Source organism: Cololabis saira, chromosome 19 (genome assembly GCF_033807715.1).
Source record: "Cololabis saira isolate AMF1-May2022 chromosome 19, fColSai1.1, whole genome shotgun sequence".
Classification (NCBI taxonomy): domain Eukaryota; kingdom Metazoa; phylum Chordata; class Actinopteri; order Beloniformes; family Belonidae; genus Cololabis; species Cololabis saira.
In genome coordinates this window covers 18952351-18970420 of record NC_084605.1, presented here as the reverse complement: position 1 = coordinate 18970420, position 18070 = coordinate 18952351, and the positions used below count along the sequence as shown (strand labels likewise).

General features: G+C 40.7%; 1 protein-coding gene across 1 annotated transcript; it reads right to left on the bottom strand.

The window, feature by feature from the left end:
* Positions 1-4539: 4539 nt before the first annotated feature.
* Positions 4540-17922, bottom strand: LOC133418960 (ras-related protein Rab-37-like). Its single transcript, XM_061707917.1, has 9 exons — positions 17703-17922; positions 8987-9097; positions 8157-8198; positions 7995-8061; positions 7848-7900; positions 7464-7529; positions 6854-6910; positions 6699-6775; positions 4540-5561 (listed from the first exon to the last, which is right to left on the bottom strand). Exons 1-9 carry the CDS (start codon positions 17856-17858, stop codon positions 5456-5458), a joined length of 735 nt encoding a protein of 244 aa, XP_061563901.1. The 5' UTR covers positions 17859-17922; the 3' UTR covers positions 4540-5455.
* Between the last annotated feature and the right edge of the window lie 148 nt (positions 17923-18070).

Below are 18070 nucleotides of genomic sequence, written 5' to 3'. Positions count from 1 at the left end.
ACAAACAACCCACACACACTATGGAACTTACAGACAAGACAAATCAATTAATGCAGCTTTAATGTCTTCATGCGGAAATCAGGTATTTTCAAAACAACTGACCCAATTGACCTAAAATTTACGGAAGAGTATTAGGGCCACTTAAAAAAAAATAAAAATAATTCTGAGAAAAAAGTCAGAATTCTGACTTTTTTTTTTTTTTTTACTTTTTTTTTTTTTTTTGGGGCAGCACGGTGGCTTAGTGGTTAGCACTGTTGCCTCAGAGCAAGAAGGTCCCCGGTTCGACTCCCAGGCCCGGCAGGGGCCTTTCTGTGTGGAGTTTGCATGTTCTCCCCGTGCTTGCATGGGTTCTCTCCGGGTACTCCGGTTTCCTCCCACAGTCCAAAAACATGCATGCTAGGTTAATTGGTGATTCTAAATTGCCCGTAGGTGTGAGCGTGAGTGTGGTTGTGAGCATGGTTTGTGTGTTTATATGTGGCCCTGTGATGGACTGGTGACCTGTCCAGGGTGTAACCCCTGCCTCTCACCTGAAATGAACTGGGATAGGCTCCAGCAGATCCCCGTTACCCCGCAAGGGATAAAGTGGGTATAGATAATGGATGGATTCTGGATTTTTTTTAGTGGCCTAGAATTCTGACTTTTTTCTCAGAATTTTGAGATTAAAGTCAGAATTCTGACTTTTTTCTCAGAATTCTGAGATTAAAGTCAGAATTCTGACTTTTTTCTCAGAATTCTGACTTTTTTTTTTTTTTTTCTTCTTCTGAGAAAAAAGTCAGAATTCTGACTTTTTTCTCAGAATTCTGAGATTAAAGTCAGAATTCTGACTTTTTTCTCAGAATTCTGACTTTTTTTTTTTTTTTTTTCTTCTGAGAAAAAAGTCAGAATTCTGACTTTTTTCTCAGAATTCTGAGATTAAAGTCAGAATTCTGACTTTTTTCTCAGAATTCTGACTTTTTTTTTTTTTTTTTTTCTTCTGAGAAAAAAGTCAGAATTCTGACTTTTTTCTCAGAATTCTGAGATTAAAGTCAGAATTCTGAGATTAAAGTCAGAATTCTGACTTTTTTCTCAGAATTTTTTTTTTTTTTTTTAAGTGGCCCAGAATTCTGACTTTTTTCTCAGAATTCTGAGATTAAAGTCAGAATTCTGACTTTTTTCTCAGAATTCTTTTTTTTTTTTTTAAGTGGCCCTAATACTCTTCCGTAAAAATTTGATTAAATATACAAATATTTTTTTAATGTATTTTTCTTATGATGATGCAGATATAAACATTATTAAATACATTCTGAAGGGAGCTGCATAAAGTAATGTTACATGCAGCCATCTCACATGCAACTGAGCTTTATAGTGGGCTCCAGAATTAAACCATCAAAGCAAAATATATATTTTGGGTGGTGGTTGTGCTGGAAAGGGGGGTTCTAGGGGTGGGGCCACAGATGCATAGCCCCCAACTTGAATCATACTGGCCCCCCGCGAGGCCCCACTGCCAATTAAGCTTACAGAAGAAGAAAAACCCTGAATTATACTGCAGCATAAGAACCGAAGACTAGCACTTAATGTTTTGTGGCGTTTGTTGGTGAGCCACAAATCTCAACCCTGGTTGCTTTTTATATGTGGCAGAACATTTGAATGTTGTTCGGACTCAGCTCAAGTCTGACAAACATTAAGTTAAGAAAGAGAAACTAGCTTTTAATTAACAGCAACGCCAACATAACAACTTCTGGATTGAGGCCGGACTTGTAAGAAAGTTCCTTGATTGACCACCAGGGGCTGGATCCACCAGCAACTCATGGCGTGGATCGGCCTGAGGGACCAGGAGCCAGGAGCCAAGGCTCTGGCAGCACACATTTCACATGTCATTCCAGTTGCTGCGCTTGAAGGGAGGATGTTTGGACAGATTTAATGAGAATTAATGTACAGTAAAATAATAAGTTAGTGGGGCCTAAGTCAGCCAAGCTAAAATAGCTAAACGTGACTCACAAAGGTGGGTGTGCATCCAGTTTCCCCGGTGCATTTGTTTAATCCATTTCCAACATGGAGCCATGTAGCACGACTCACGAGTGAGAAAAGTCTTCAAATGCACTCTTTAGAAAAGCTATGGGTGAAGTCACGAAGGAGTTTGTCCAGTTCTTTTTGTCTATGGTGTGAACGTCAGCATTTTGCTGTCTTGCGTTTTGTCGCACAGTAAAAATAAATGTAACTTTGGTGACATGTAGGCCCTTTGACGAGGTGTGCCTGGCAAAATTTATACGGGAAAGGTGGCACATTAAGGGCTCCTTAGAAATATCCAAATAACTTTTTAAAAGCCAACAAAATGCAGACTGCATTTACAACACAGTATTTACACAGATGTTTCCTTAATTAAAAATCCAACTTCAATGTCAAGCGTCGTCCCCACAGAGACGCATTCGTGTGCATGCCCAGCGTAAAAGCTCACTTGTCTCACCATCACCTGCGTTCACGGCCAGTTAGCTCTAAGCAGCGGCGGAGGGTCACTGATCAAGAACAGGATGCCAAGAATGAGCCATGATCGTCTCAGACAGACGGGGCTTTTGTTCATGTTTCCTTTCAATTGCATCTACGGCACGGTTCATGGCTTTCGTTAGGATCTGCTGCATGACACTAACGATTACAGCAAACTCCTTTTCAGGAAGATTTGTGTAACCCGTTTGTTCCTTAATGAAGGGTTATATGGTTGCTAATTAGAGGGTACTTGTAAATGCCTCTGGCCGCTGCAGCCTGATGTCCATGCAGAGCAAACAAGCAGTGGAAAAAGCTTAGCTCAAAGAGGCAAAAAGTCCAGAAAATGCAAATTTTAACTCCTTTTAGGAGTAAGATTAAAAAAACCAAATACCTGTGATATGTATTCACACACATTTACGCTGATTGTTATACAACATACAAATATTCATTGTCTGGACATGAAGCATACGTCAAAGAAGAAATGTTTATTCTCACAACATCAAACCTGTTTGTGCTGCTTGTTAGCGAAGGCATTTTTACAGTCATTTGCATAAACGATGACCCTCTGGTTTAATCAGTTTCTTTTGTGTAAAAACAAATTAGAAATCATCTGATCGTAGACATAAACAACCTCAGACAAACGATGTATCACTCTTTTCACCATGCCATCATGTATTTGACAAAAATTTGCCAAATAAAATAAAATAAATGAATAAAAACCATGTGGTCAATACTAAGTACCCCCATGAGTGAACAACTTGTCTTTTTTACTTCCCATTGCTTCTTTAATATTTGCTCGGGGATCATGTTCTTGGTTTCTAAAAGAACCCGGTAGAGAAAATGTGTGTTGTAATTGATGCTAATTAAATAGAACTGAAGTTAAATTAATTAAATCTACCTTTAGCATCAAAAACATGAAACTTGACCATTTTTTGTATGACGTTAACCGGAAAAAATGTGCAGAAGAATGTGTCAAAAATCCTTCCTCAACAATGTGAATAACGGATCAAGTCTCTCACTACTAAAACCTGTTAACATAATTTTTTAAAATTGTTATTACACAAAAAATAAAAGATTTAAAGAGAGGGAACTTATTTAATAACAAAAGAAACATTAAAACAAAGAGAATCCACAAAAAAGCATCATCTCAAAATCAACATCATAATTATTTTATAATCCGTCTGTAAAACGGTTCTGCCATGAATCCAGTCCCTGGATGTTTCTATCACTTATAAAACGATCCAAGCACAGCGAGCGCCACCTGTTGTTATGAAATCTTTACTTAAAAGCTGTAGGGTGGTGATGTGAGGGCACACTGAGGGGAGGAAATGCTACTGCAGCACACGTGCAGCCTGCAGGCGTCGTCTTCGGCTCGTGCAGCAGATGAGCAGTTTTTATTCCTCTGAGAGCCATCTGGCTGGGATCCAGTTCTCCCAGGGTTCGGGAACCATAAAACTAGTGGTGGTTCAGTCTTTTACACTGTTTCTTACAACTGCAGCAGATATCAATTCCCTAAAAACTACTCTTATTCCAAAAATTGTAAACTTTTCTACGTTTTTGCCATGAAAACACTCCCGTGGCCTAATAATGGCTCGATTATGGCTGTAGACCTTTTGTCTTAATTCATCAAAATAGAAAAATGTTTATCTGGAACATGGTTGGCTTGTAGATGTTTTGACGGGTGTGACTAAATGTTTAAAACATACCAGCAGCGCGAGCCCTTGGTCTGACATCGTTATCGGCTGCTAAGGCTGCTAAATTCATGTTGGTGAAACCTTTTCTCCAGCTCTAAGACTATACTGTAGAAACCAAACAGCTTATAATGGTCCTGATGGATTAGTCGCCCCCCACTGAGCATTAAAACTTGCGGCTCTTTTTCTTTTCAAAGCTGCGTACAAAGACTCACTGCCTGAAAACAAGAGCTGGGAATGAAAGCAGAACAGAACCGATGCCACCGAGGTGAATCGTACCAGCAGCATCACACTTTGATTGTTTTAGTGGCTGAATTCAGCTGATTTGTTTGTCAAATTCACAAATCAACAGCTCAGACCTGTATATATCTTCATGTTAGTATCTTGGGGGATACGACATGAGGGCCTACAGAATCTGATTTTGTGCTTTGAGAACTGCGAACAGAACATGTCAAGTTTGCTATATTTGCAACAAGAGCGGAAATGCACCAACAAGCTTCTCTTCCTCCTTTCTGCACGATTCTCCATCAAGCTCATCGTTGCTTCTCCTCTTATTTTTTGCAGCTTTTCATTTCATCAGTTTTTCACAGTGCATTCGAATTCCCCTCAAAGCCCATCCTGGATCAATTCCTTCAGTGTTCAGCCGGTCCGGGCAGATAGCCGTCCCTCCCATCCCTGAGTCTAATTCTACTGGAGGTTGTTTCAGCCTTGTCAATAAGTTGTTGCCGGACTTTAAAAGTGGACGCTGAACTGAAGTGCATTGAATTGGATTGAAATTGATCAGAATCGAAGAGAACTGGATTGCCCTTGTTGGTGAGGCTGTTGATTTATATTTTGTGTAAAGTGCCTTGAGATTACTTTTGTTGTTGAAGTGTGGTATTACATAAACGTGACCTGAACTGGTGCTCTGCAGATTCAAGGCAGCAATGACGGCGGATGTTGTCCCAGACATGTCTTGGAACCCATAAAACCACCTGACCACCGTTAGCATGGTTTTTTCTTCCAGAGAGAGATTTTAACAAGTATTCTTGAAACTAAACAGCAGACGACTGAAAAAGATAGTTGATAACAAATGCCCTTTCCTCCTAACTTTAAGGGTTTGGAAAATATGCCATTGGTTAGATAAAAACCGCAGGCTCCGTGAGTTAAGAGCTTGTTTCTTAAGTTCGGACTCCAAAGACAGATTTACGTTCGGCTTCCAATCCTGCATGAATGATAGCGTGCTATTTTGTGGGCGCCAGCAACTTCCTCCCCCTTAGGAGCCTTCGGTTTGTCTTTGTCGGTCCGTTTAGCCGGGATGAGACTCAAAAGTAGCTGCAGCAGCCCGTCTTCTCCTTCTGCGCTTCAATGTACTCGTGAATCTGGAACTTGGGTTCGTTGGGGTGCTGCACGGCCCGGTGCTTCAGGTCCCTGCAGAACAGAGGCAGAAATCTCACATTTTTTGGACAAATACAAAGCAAAGATTAAACCTGCAAACAGCGATGAACGGGCCCTTGCACCCTTGTGCATGTTCAGGCGTACTGCAGTGGAAACGCTTGTATGACTTGCATGTAGATTCTTCAGGCCTGGACATTTAGCAGATGACACCAGCCACAACTCTCTATACCAAACCATTCAAAAGTTATGGCAGAATGTAGGAACTATCAGTTATCGACCAATCAGATGAAGGGGCGGGGTTAATTTGCAGCAATTATGTTCAAGGACTCAAAACTGAGTCCGATGACACCACCCACGAGTCTTTATGTCAAACCATTCAAAAGTTATTGCAGAAAATCGGAACTATCACATATCGAGCAATCAGAAAAAGGGGCAGGGCTAATTAAGGCCAATGAAGGTCAAGTACTCAATACCGAGTCCGATGACACCACCCATGACTCTTTATATCACACCATTCAAAAGTTACGGCAAAAAGTAGGAACTATCAAATATGGACCAACCAGATGAAGGGTGGGTGCGCTTTTTGGCATCTATCGTCGCCACGGTAACGCTTTTGACTGAGAAAAGTAATGCGCGTCGTCGCAGGATGGAGACGCACATTTTGATGTATAACACACCAGGACGCACGTTACGGTTCGGGCCGTATTAACTGCCGAAGGAATGGCTTAAATTTCGCCAAAATGACACGATTAATTCAAAATGGCTGACTTCCTGGTCAGTTTTGGCCATGGCGCCAAGAGACTTTTCTTTAAGTTGCGACATGATACAGGTGTGTACCGATTTTCGTGCATGTACGTCAAACCATATTGTGGGGCTTGAGGCACAAAGTTTTCTAGGGGGCGCTGTTGAGCCATTAGGCCACGCCCATTAATGCAAACCATTAAATATAAAAAATTTTGCCAGGCCTGGCTTGCGTGCAAAGTTCGGTGACTTTTGGGGCACGTTTAGGGGGGCAAAAAGGCCCTCATTTCATCAGAAGGATAATAATAAAAATTCCAACAGATACAATAGGGCCTTCGCACTGTAAGTGCTCGGGCCCTAATTAGGTCCATCTCTGAGCTCAGCATCCAGAGATGCTCGGTAAGAAGTGGCCTGAGGGCTGCGTCGTACTTGGCCACGGCTATGAAGGCCAGCTCGACGTTGACTCCCGTCTTGGCACTCGTCTCCATGAAGGGAACCGAATACTCCTAAAGGTGTAAGAAGAGTAACATAAATAAGTAAGAGTACACAGCTGGTGCGGCTTGTAAATGAGTTAGGATTCTCACTCTTGCCAGCCGCTCTCCTTCATCTCTTCTGATGGCGCGATCGCTGCTCATGTCGGCCTGGAAGACAGACGGTTGGAGTTAAACTGCAGCGTTAATATTAAATGCACATTTCATCGCGCACGTACATGTCTAGTCTAGCAAGAGAAGAGTGCTTTGGGTGAAAATCTGCCTTTACTTTGTCAGATAGATACTTAAAACAGTCAATTCTGAGTTTTTTCAGTAGCCTTGAAGCCCACGCGTCTTCAACCTTTAACCTGCTAAGCTGTGACGCTAATGAAGACCTGGAACTCTTACTATGTTAAAATGTATAGAGGCTAATATATATGAGTGTCTTACATCCTTGTTTTTAGCACAACCTGGCAATATGATGAAATAATTATTACTTATTTAATTTTCACCACCTATATGAACACAACAAGAAATTGCTTTAAGAGCACGATCAGACGATCGTTTTTATGAACAAAAATAACAGAAAGACTGTTCATCTTGTGAGTTCTGTTCTTATTACTACTATTTGCGGACATTAGTTCAAAGCTCATACTCTTACCGACTTTAATGTCACCACAAGTATGTTTATTGCAGCTTCTCAAACCTTGACGCTTGCTCTCACCTTGTTGCCCAGCAACATGATGACGACATCGCTTTGTGCGTACTCATGGATCTCTGTTAACCATGCCTGGGGCAAAGGACAGACACACATGCTCAGGGATGACTAGAAGCATTTATACACACATGTGTGTATAAATGCAGATGTACATGTTTATCTAAGCAGTTGGAATTAATCTCAGCCATCGTCACCCTCATTTCAATTAAACCTGGATTTAATTTTGATTCAAAAGCAAACTGTAGTGTAGTTAATGTCTGTATTATACCTCAATTAAGAATATCCATGAGTGAATAGTATCAACACAAATGAATAATTTCTGGGGCTTTATTATTTCTTTAACAACCATTTTTTGACATTTTACAGATTGTAAACTGATCCCATGCTTACCCTGATGTTGTCAAAAGATGATTTGTTGGTGATGTCATATAAAAGGAGCAAAGCTGCGGAAGAAAGAAGAAATTAAATTAATAATTTAAGACAAATCTCTATGTGAGACTGAATGCAACTGCAGAAGCTGTGATTGATCCGTCTCACCGTGTGCGTCCCTGTAATACGCATGTGTCACGCTTCTGAACCGCTCCTGTCCTGCTGTGTCCCAAATCTGAGACAGAAGACAGATCATAAAACAGAATAACGCAACTGTTATTTTGTCCTGATAGCAGGTTGATGCTCACTGGGACTGATTCCCGCACTGACCTGCAGGTTGACCTTCACATCGTCAACAGTCACCACTTTATTCTGAGAGAACGACAAAAAGGATCATATCATTTAAATACAGGTAATAAAACATGGTGATATCTCCATCCATTCATCCATCTTCTGCCGCGTATCTTAGTATCTATAATACTTTGATCCCACCTCACTGTGCTACAGTCCCTGAAAGACGTGACAAAAGTAAAACAAGCGCTATATATATATGTATATATATTATATATACAGTATATTGCGCTTTCATGGGATGAGTGTGAATGCGCGGCTGGAGAGTGGAGGTGGGATAAAGAGGAGATCTCTGGTGCATCTTTATGTCGGTGTAACCTCGCCAGGGAGTCCTGGTTTGTCTCGATGATTCTTTGGATGTGTCACGTCCGAAACTCCTCCACCTGGAAGCATCTGGCACCACCATCCACTCTCCCCTCCCACTGATGCAGATAGATACCGTTCCTTCGATTGTTTCCGTTGGAGCTCATGCACAAGGCTCTCCTGTGGCCTTGTGCATGCTCAGGAACGGAAGATTTTATTTAACCTGTCAGGTTATATTATGAGAATTGTTATGAATTAGATATTGAATTGTAATAGGATTGAACCTGATGATATTTAATTGGGCCTTTTTGCTCTCCGTGTGCAATGAGAGGACTTCTGTCGTGAACTGGTTCTCTATTAATGTAGTAATAGACCTGGGGATCTCCCGCAGATCTCTGAAGGGGGACTAGAGGCAGGGTGGATGGATGAGCTCAGCAGACATCAACCTATTCGTCCTGCTGCTTGTCCTGCGCATGTAAAAGGTACATCCGTGAATCTCAACACACCGTGAATCCAATGCCGACTGTGGCAGAGAAGGAGCCAGGGATGAACTTGCCCTGATCAAACTGCACCAGCAAGGACGTCTTCCCCACACCGCTGTCCCCCACCAGGATAGTCTGAAAGACCACACACATAAACACACACTGGTTCAACAAATAAAATATTTCACATCGATATATTGCCAAATGTTGCAGATGACATGAAATATGAGTTTATTACGTCAGTACCGGAATCAGCCTTTACGGTTCGGATTTGGGTGAAGCATTGCAGTCCATTCATAACTGTCTGCGTCACAGTGAACCTTTGTTGTTCTGAGCTTCACAAATATGTCTTTTATTAGAGCTTGGCATGACTATTACAGGATGACTCACAGGCAGGAGGATACCACTTCCAATAACACGAAATCATTGAAAGGCAGTCTTCGGAATCACTCAAGTTAGTCACCGTGGCCAAAAGTCAATATTTCATTTTCTGTAGAGTCACTGCGGGGTCTTCACCACCTCCACCACACACGCAGCGCTCTGCCTGCGACGGAAACAGCCAAAGCATCCTCCATCTTCTTAAAGGAGTGATGTGGGCGTCCTGATTCAGACAATACAGGCCAAGTTCCTATTTTATTCTGTCAAGCACCTAAACTTTCTATCATGAATGTATACAGATCTTTAAAAAAAACAATCACAACATGTCAATGAGCCTCTTAAAAATGTCACACAACAGCAAAGTGATTCATCTACCGATCAACAAAGATGAACTGAATGCAAATCACTGTTTTGCTGCTTTATAATTTCCCACAGTGACATAAAAGGCAATAAAAATGTGAGTAAATAGTTGACTTATGGCAATTTAGTTACAGCTTAAGGTTAGGAAAGGATTACTGGCTGAAACTGCTGTGCTACTCATGCATGAATCACAGATCGGAAGTGTACTTTTGTAGCAACAATGCTTAAAAAACAGCCCTTTAGAGGACATGGGAATCTAAATAATATTGCTCCCCTTGTGATCATCGTCCAAAACGTTTCAGGTGAGCGAACTGTCAGGTTTCAAGAGAAAGACCCAAATGTAAATCACAGAGGTAGGACAAATCATAACAAAGTTCTTAACAACAAAGAAAAACTGTCAGTGCAGGTATAACCAAAATAAATTGTACCACGCCAGGAATATTTAAATAAAACATTAGCAGTTATGACTTTGTCATCCATAATTGTCATGCAGATGAAGAAGATTTGCGCAACCAGCTGATTGTGCTAACACAGTGTTGGCTAAACACAACATAAATCTTTTATTTTGCCATCGAGTCAACACGTTAAGCAGTATATTCTGTGTAAACGTCTACTAGCAGCTCTGGAGATATTCTGGTGGGGATTCGCTGAACGAGCTGGTAGCTACTGCTAACTTTGATTGACATACTACGTCATTTTATTTTTATTTATTTTTTTAAAATGTACTTTATGAATTGACATTGTATGTTTGATTTTGTATTTTATTGTCTGGACCCCAGGAAGAAGAGCTTTTGTTTTGGCGTCAGCTAATGGGGATCCTTTTAAATACCGTAAACAAATAAACATACAGTGAGTGTGGTCCCGTCGGCTTCCAAAGAAACATAGCTACGAAGAAAATGCGGCTTCTACACCGGTCTTCAGAAACCAATGGGTCACATCACTAAATGCTTCCTCCATTGTTTTATACAGCCTACAGTTGACGCCAACAAGAAGCGATGAAGAATTGCAGTTATTCGACTGACCTGGGTTTAGGCTAAACACAGCAGTCATGTCTGATTTCACCACAGAAACAACATTTGAAATGGGCGTTTCTTGTTGCAAACGCTCACTGGCAGCTCTGCAGCTCCTCTGGCGGGGATCTGCCAGAGGAGCTGTTTTCAACGATAATCTCAGGATCCTTCCAAGAGGAAGTCTGCTGGGACCTGCACTATATCAGGCGGTGATACCTGCAGGTTTTCCTGACTAGAACGGCTCTAACCCCGCTAGCAGCCGGCCAAGGGACCACAGGTCCCAGTTAGCTCTGCTGGTCCTCATCTCAGGTCTGCAGCCCTTGTTTTGGATGTCGTTTTGGTGGCGACACTTGAAATGATGATGTTGGGAATGATTCGAAAAAAAGGAATGAAAAGTAATATTAAGCTAAAATGGCTTATAGTAAAATGGATGGGAAATGCGACGGACAAAAAGTTGGCCGTGTTGGGGCCATTAGTACTGAAATCCTAGGACTCATGCCACTCACGCCCACTCTGTTCCCCAGTACGAGCCACCATTAGTGTGAATGTGTTTGTGTGAATGGGAGAAAGACAAACACTGTAAAATGCTTGAGTGGTGTTTACTTAGACAGTCTCTGCAAGTGCAGATCATTTAGCACTGTTGCTAGCTGCTAGCCATACAAACAAGACTAAGCAGAAAAGTGATGCATGGAAATAGGGCAGCTACAGTTTAAGCTATGCCACGATTCAAGTGTAAGCGAGTTGGTCTTGATGCTTTGTGAATTTTCAAGGATATAAGACATAGGAGGGATGAAAGGAAAGGATTAGAGATGAGAAGTTGCTGCAGCTTTTCTCAAAAGCTAGAGGATTTTTTTGCCTCTCAAGTTTCCTTTGATCTCAGCATTTAGTGGGATTTTAGAAAAGTGTCACAATTCAGTGGTTGATTAAATGTGGATGCTGCTTCAATAGTCTTCCAGTTAATATTCATTCATATCAGCTTTGCTCTTTCATCTCAAGAAAGTGAATTATGCTGAGTTCTGCAGTTTAACGAGTCAAAAGTTGAGGAGCAGCAAAGTAAAAATGGTAGCATTTCGTACACAAGGAGACCTTCCTCCCCCAAAATCCTCTAAAGAGAATAATAAATATCACCAACATGGGCAACAATCTCTTTATGTTAACTGGTATGCATTCGTAGAGCTTATATAGCTTTTATACGTTCCCACTGCACAGCGTTGAGCACTTTGTCTGAACAATCACACGCCACCAATCTTCCCATGATGGAACACCCACTTTATAAACTGAGCATATAAATACTTGATAATTCACTGGCTAGTAATTTAAGCACAAAAAAATCTAACTTTAATCACTGACTCAAAGGTCCAAAATTGACTTAAATTGTAGAACACTCCCTTTTTAGGATGTCTGTCATTTCCAGTGGTGCATGATTGATTAAGAAGTAAAATAAACGTTTTGAAAGAGCAGTCATAGCAGCAGCCTGTAAACGGTTTAGCTTTTGGAGGTATTTCCACTCGGCCCATGCATCTATCCTCACGTCAGGCTGGTCCAGCCCCCTCCAGATGTGGCACATGTTCCAGTTGTTCTCTGTCGTGATGGCGGTGAAGCGTCTGATTGGTTTAGAAAGGTAACGAGTAGGAGGAAGACTGGCTTTAATGAGGGCATAATGAGGGCATAATTTAATGAGGGCATAATTTAATGAGGGCCCAGAACTGGGCCCTCATTAAATTATAATTTTTTTTCTCTCTCATTAAATGATGGGATAATTTTTCAAAATGTTTCAAAATATGCCTATTTGTGGAAAAAATATGTAGTATTTGAGTTACATAAAAGCTTGTTATTTGTTTTCTTCCTAATTGTCCTTGAGATAGTGGTCAAGAACCCCCACACCCTCAACACAAAAATGGTTTGGCCGCTGATCAAAATTTGATGTTATCATTTAATTTAAAGTTCAGTGCGCTCAAAATGTCCGGTCAGCACAAGTCCGGTGCTCAGAAAAGAAGAGAAAAGAGAAGAAGAAAATAGAGGCCTCAGAGATTCTGTACACAAATATTTTAAAAAGGGTGGTGACGGTGAAGCTGGAATTAATAAAGTCAGCGTAGAGCAAGGTAAGAAACAGCGCAGCCAACGTTTACCAACCTTGTAACTTAACCTAACTGGCTAGCTCTAATGTTAACGTCCATTAGCTTGTATAAAAACCTGAAGAGCAGAGGGAGAGGAGAGGAAGAGGGAGAAGGACAGATCCAGGCGTAGGGGGCCCATCTTAGATTATTTTGTCCGGGGCCCAGGCAAGACTGTCAGCTGGTGTGCTGTAATTAACATCATAGGCTAACATAGGCTAAGGCCTGTCAAGCTTATTGGCTAACTGAGACTGACATAAGGTGTCCAGTAAATTTGGCAGTTTCTGAGAGGAACTAGTGGAATGAAACAACAATTACATGCATGATGATGATGTGGTTGTCTATGTGTTTGCGCTGTAAGAGGAAGATGATGCAGCTTCACTATAAACAGACGTTAGCTGGGAAATGAGGCTGCCTCACCAAACCCCTCTGGAGCCTGGATGCAATTAGGCCTCCACTCCTCAGATGTTCAATAATAAGCCAAGGATGATGTCAAATATTGTGCATATTTGTTAACGAGGCAGACAGAGACAATTCAATTTTACTCAAGGATTCATAACGGGATTATTAAGAACTTCCATTTTCCCTGATCGTGCCAATCGTTTCCAAGAAGTGAGCTTTGCTTTCAGTTGTCATGATGGTGATAAGGATGTATGTCTGTTAATAGTGTGGAAAGTTAGAGTCACAGCTTTAGGAAACTGGGCTTGCTCAGATACATCCCTTCCTTCCTGTTTCTTCCTGGAACATTTGACTTGTATGACACTTTTTAAAAAGCGATTTAGATTTCAAGTTTCAGTGTTGCCACTAATTGAAACTGCTGGATGTTCGTCAGAGATGGGATTTAAAAACTCAGATAATTAGCAGATTTGTGTACAGTGATTTAATCTAGACTAGACTAAGCTTGTGGTGTCCCCAAAGAACACCCATGAGAGATAAAAAAAATAAAATGAAAAGTGTATTCATGTTTCCTCAGGGGAATGAGGTGGCCTTGACCAAAACACAGGATACAGCCTCCAGAGAAAGAAGTGATGGCAAAAAGTATCAAAAAAGGGCAACGTGGGTTGACCGATGACTTGAAGCAGTTTGATTGTAATTACTGCTTTATTTCTGAGAGAAAGAACAGCTTGTATTGCTGTAATTTGCCCATGAGAGATGCACCTGCTTCCATCACGTGTGTGTGCAGACACACATGCAATGTTTAATTACATCTATCTTTGTAAGCACCCTTATTATCACAGTATATTTATTATCCCTGTATCAAAACCTCCACCATTCATTTCCCAGCAAGTCCCACCAAGAGTTATGGCATCAAAATGCATTTTTAAAGTGTCTACTACTGACATAATGCTAAAACGTAGGTTTCCAAAAGCATCTATTTGACATCATCTCTACTATTATTACTAAGTTATCTCTACTCCTGAAAGATATATATACAAGCACTCAAACACTAATCACACACACTTTCAAAGACATTTGAATGTCTGAATGAATAAAACAGACTTTTATTGATTTAGAGCCAATCCCCTAATAAAACCACTACTCTCATCACAAGATCTTTTTACAGCCACTTACTACTGGCCGCATTATATTCCTTATTGTTAACCACTTAGAGGTTTCCTATCAACAGCTAAACATCCTCTAACAACCAAAGAGCAATATTTGAAAATCATATAATTTTGTAACTTTTGGAGTCCCAACATTTTCCAGGGACTTTGATTAATCTGTTCTGGACCATCTATTTTACTCGCCCATCCACCTAATGGCTTCTCTGGATGGCTTCCTGCAACGCAGAGCATTTTTTACATGACCCCATCCAAGTCACTCAATCCAAATGCCAAATCCTGATAATCTTTAGTTCAAATTCCTAATCCTAATGCCTTCAGTCCAATTACACGATGCTCCGCTATGTAGCATTACCGATTCTCACCACGTGGGGGCAGCGAGTCACCTTAATGTGTCACACAAGCCGCAGCGAGATTCACCTCTAGTGGGGAAATATGGCTTTACAAGATGACCATCTTCGCTCATTGGCACAGTGGCTCTTGTGTCAACACCACAGATCTATATGCTCCTGTGTGGTCAGAAAAGGAATTGGTACAAAGAATGACATTAAGCCACATATTTGGATTTTCAGACAGGAAACTTCTGATCCAGCGTTTTCCTCATGTTTACCCAAAGAAAATCAATCTAAAAAAAAAAATCTTGATTTACATTTTCTCAAGGAAGCAGCAAACTTGGTCTAAATCTGACGGGAACCTTGGTCCTTGAAGCAATATTGAAGTTAGAAATTCAAAAACCATTTTGGACTAGTGTATGATAAGAAACAAATATAATGTGAAGGCAGTTATGAGATTGGAGAACTGCTTGTTCACTTTTTTGACGGCACATTCTCAAGTACTAAGTCTGTTTTAACCCGGCGCTTAACGTAAGCTTGAAGACATACTGAGCAGATTAGTCCTGTCAAAATAACAAGATAAAAAATATATATTACAAAGAAAATCCCTTCTAGTCATATTGAAGTAGCTAAATGTTGAAGCTACATGTAATAAGAGAACCCTTGGCTTTTGGGAAAACTTGGTTTATGATGAAATCCCACTAACAACATAAAAGCCACTTAACAACAGTCTTGTCATGAGGGATGTCATCATCGTAATCTGTGCATTAAATGCAGTTACATTATCTCTGTATCAGTGGGTTTGTAATCTTTCTCATCAGATGATATTTAAAAAGGAAGTGGGCCACTGCCGACTGAAGACCACCAGATTCAGGCCTGTACTAAAAAATGGCTTTTACTGACACAGGTCTGTAGACGGCTCTGGAAGCTGCTCCTGCAACGCAGCTTCATAATATATTGTGACATTTCACAGAGGCCTAAAGGGAATTTTCCTTTTATTTTTGCTCCATCTACAGTGAGGTCACTAGGCAGCAAGGAAGAAAAGGACTCACCGGATCACTGAAGCCTTACATTTAAACCTACAGACTAAAACAAGCTTATCGTTCTGACATGAGGTTGAGATGAATGAAAGAACTCAAGGGATCAATCATGAAGCTTTTTAGACTTTTTAATATCACCCCAGTCCAGTCAGGGGTATGAGTTTGTACCCTCTCTTTTAATCCTGTTTTTTTCTTCTTTTTTGGTTAAACCATACAACTGCTACTACTAACAAATCACGTGGGCAATGATATATATGCCTTTATTGCTTCCACAGGATGTAAGAGGGTAAGCTGCAACCAACCAGGTGCTGCTGATTATTTTGACAGTTAGATGGTCTGGAGTATTTAGCTGTGTGTTAACACAATGCCTAAAAGGAAAGACAGAAGCAATGCTGTTAGACATGCAGTTGTAGCTGTTCATTAATCTGAAGTCACCTAGCCTGATATTTTTTGAAAACGTAATACATTAAGGCATTGCCAATAGGTTTGGAGATCAGCACCTGCATTATGGAATAAATAGTAACATAAATCATAACTGATCAATGCTTTTGGCATTCCACAAGAGGGATTGCATCTGAGCTCTATCTGTTTTGCTCATTTATTTTACAGGAGACACAATAGGTTACCATGGCAATGCAGTAATTTGCAACAGCCTCTCTTTATTAATAATACTATTATTCTTATTTCTAAGAGCTGTCAATTTTTGTCTTTCTCCTTATAGAAGAATAATGTGGCAGAACTGAAATCAAAAGATACATCAAACAAACAAAAAAAAAGAAAAAGAAATGTAAACACTGCAAGTCATCCAGGTGTCAGGAATCTATTTTGACAAAATCATTCACTGAAAGCCAGTAGTCACAGACATTTCTGCCACGAAGGCATTTAGGAATCTGAAGGCAGCGCAGATGGAGAAAATAGACAGTTTTTAGAAATGCCCACACAATTACAGTATTAATCAGTGATGGCAACTTAAAGATTATGAATGAAAATAAGTTTTGTTTTAATTTAAAAAAGAAACCTAATACAGATAAAACATTAAAATTATGGAACTCCTTAACAACTGATTTAAAGGATTGTAAAAATATTCACCAGTTCAAGAAATTGTATAAAGACCACACAATTAGAAAATATGAATTTAACGGGTAAAATATATTTTGTTGTTTTTGTTTTTATATTGTTGGTGAGTTAGTGTGTATGTTTTCTTATTTTTTTGTTTTGTTTTTTCATTATTTCTTTTTTTTTGGTATTATATAAGTAGTGATTGTTGAACAGACGGACAGACCATCTTCATATGAATTGTTTTATTTTTTTTTAGAAAGGGGCTTGGTATATAAGGCTTTCTTCTTCTTGCCCCTTTTCCATCATGGAATGGAACATATGTGAACTATTTCCATGATATGGAATAAATAAAAATGAAATGAAATGAAATGAAATGAAATTAAGCTAACCTATCATTCTTTGGGACTATAAATAATAAAATGGCAAAACATTTGAGTGTGCTCAACAGTAAACATTATATTGTACTATTTTTCACATGTAGTTACTCCATGCATGAAAAATTGGTTGAGTAGAATGACTTGCAGATTTTGAAATTATAGGTGGGCAAAAAAGTTCATTTCTAACTCTGATTGCCCCGGATCATCTGAAAAGGTTTTCAAAACGGGGGGGCCTCAAACAGAAGCTTGCATAAGACACCAAAAAAGCTGGACTCGGCCCTGGAAGTAAGTCTGGAAGAAAAGCAGCAACAGGGAAACTACAGCTGTGTTACAGTAAGTGAGGATCAGCACCATGGAGAGCGCTGAGGCGGGCTCGGTTCTGGTGGAGACAACTGATCCAAACTGACCCGCAGAATAAAGAGTCTAAAGACCAACATCAGGAGTACACAACACATTTCTGTTTGAATAAAAACCACAAGTGGTTTGGGCAGCAGCTCCGTGGTCGTACCTTGTGCACCAGCTCCTCGTCGTAGGTGGGAGCCGTGGGGGTCTTCGCCTGCTTCTCGCTGCTCTCCCCGGAGCCGAGGCCGCTGTCGGGCTGGATCTCCGGGTAAGACGTGGTGTAGTTGGCCGAGATCGGCTCCATCGACTCCATCCGCTCCATCCTGTTGTCTCGCAGGGATGCGAGGACCGCCGCGGGTGGGAGGAGGAGAAAAGGCTGACAACAAGCAGCCCCCTCCCCACGCAGCGCTCCACGCGTCTCAGCAAGCTCCTCCTTCCCCTGAATCACGGTCCACAACCTCACAATTAAACACGTCGTGATCGCTCACGCTTCAGGAACTTGGGTGGGCGGGGAGTCACGTGGATGTGAGGAAG

Bases quoted from the DNA above. Each gene is read 5' to 3' on its own strand.
- LOC133418960 (XM_061707917.1), bottom strand. From the start codon at position 17,858: ATGGAGCGGATGGAGTCGATGGAGCCGATCTCGGCCAACTACACCACG. The intron at 8,062-8,156 runs GTCAGTGCGGGA...CTTCTGTCTCAG, and splicing joins ATGTGAAGGTCAACCTGCAG to ATTTGGGACACAGCAGGACA. The intron at 6,911-7,463 runs GTGAGAGCAAGC...TCTGTCTTCCAG, and splicing joins TCATGTTGCTGGGCAACAAG to GCCGACATGAGCAGCGATCG.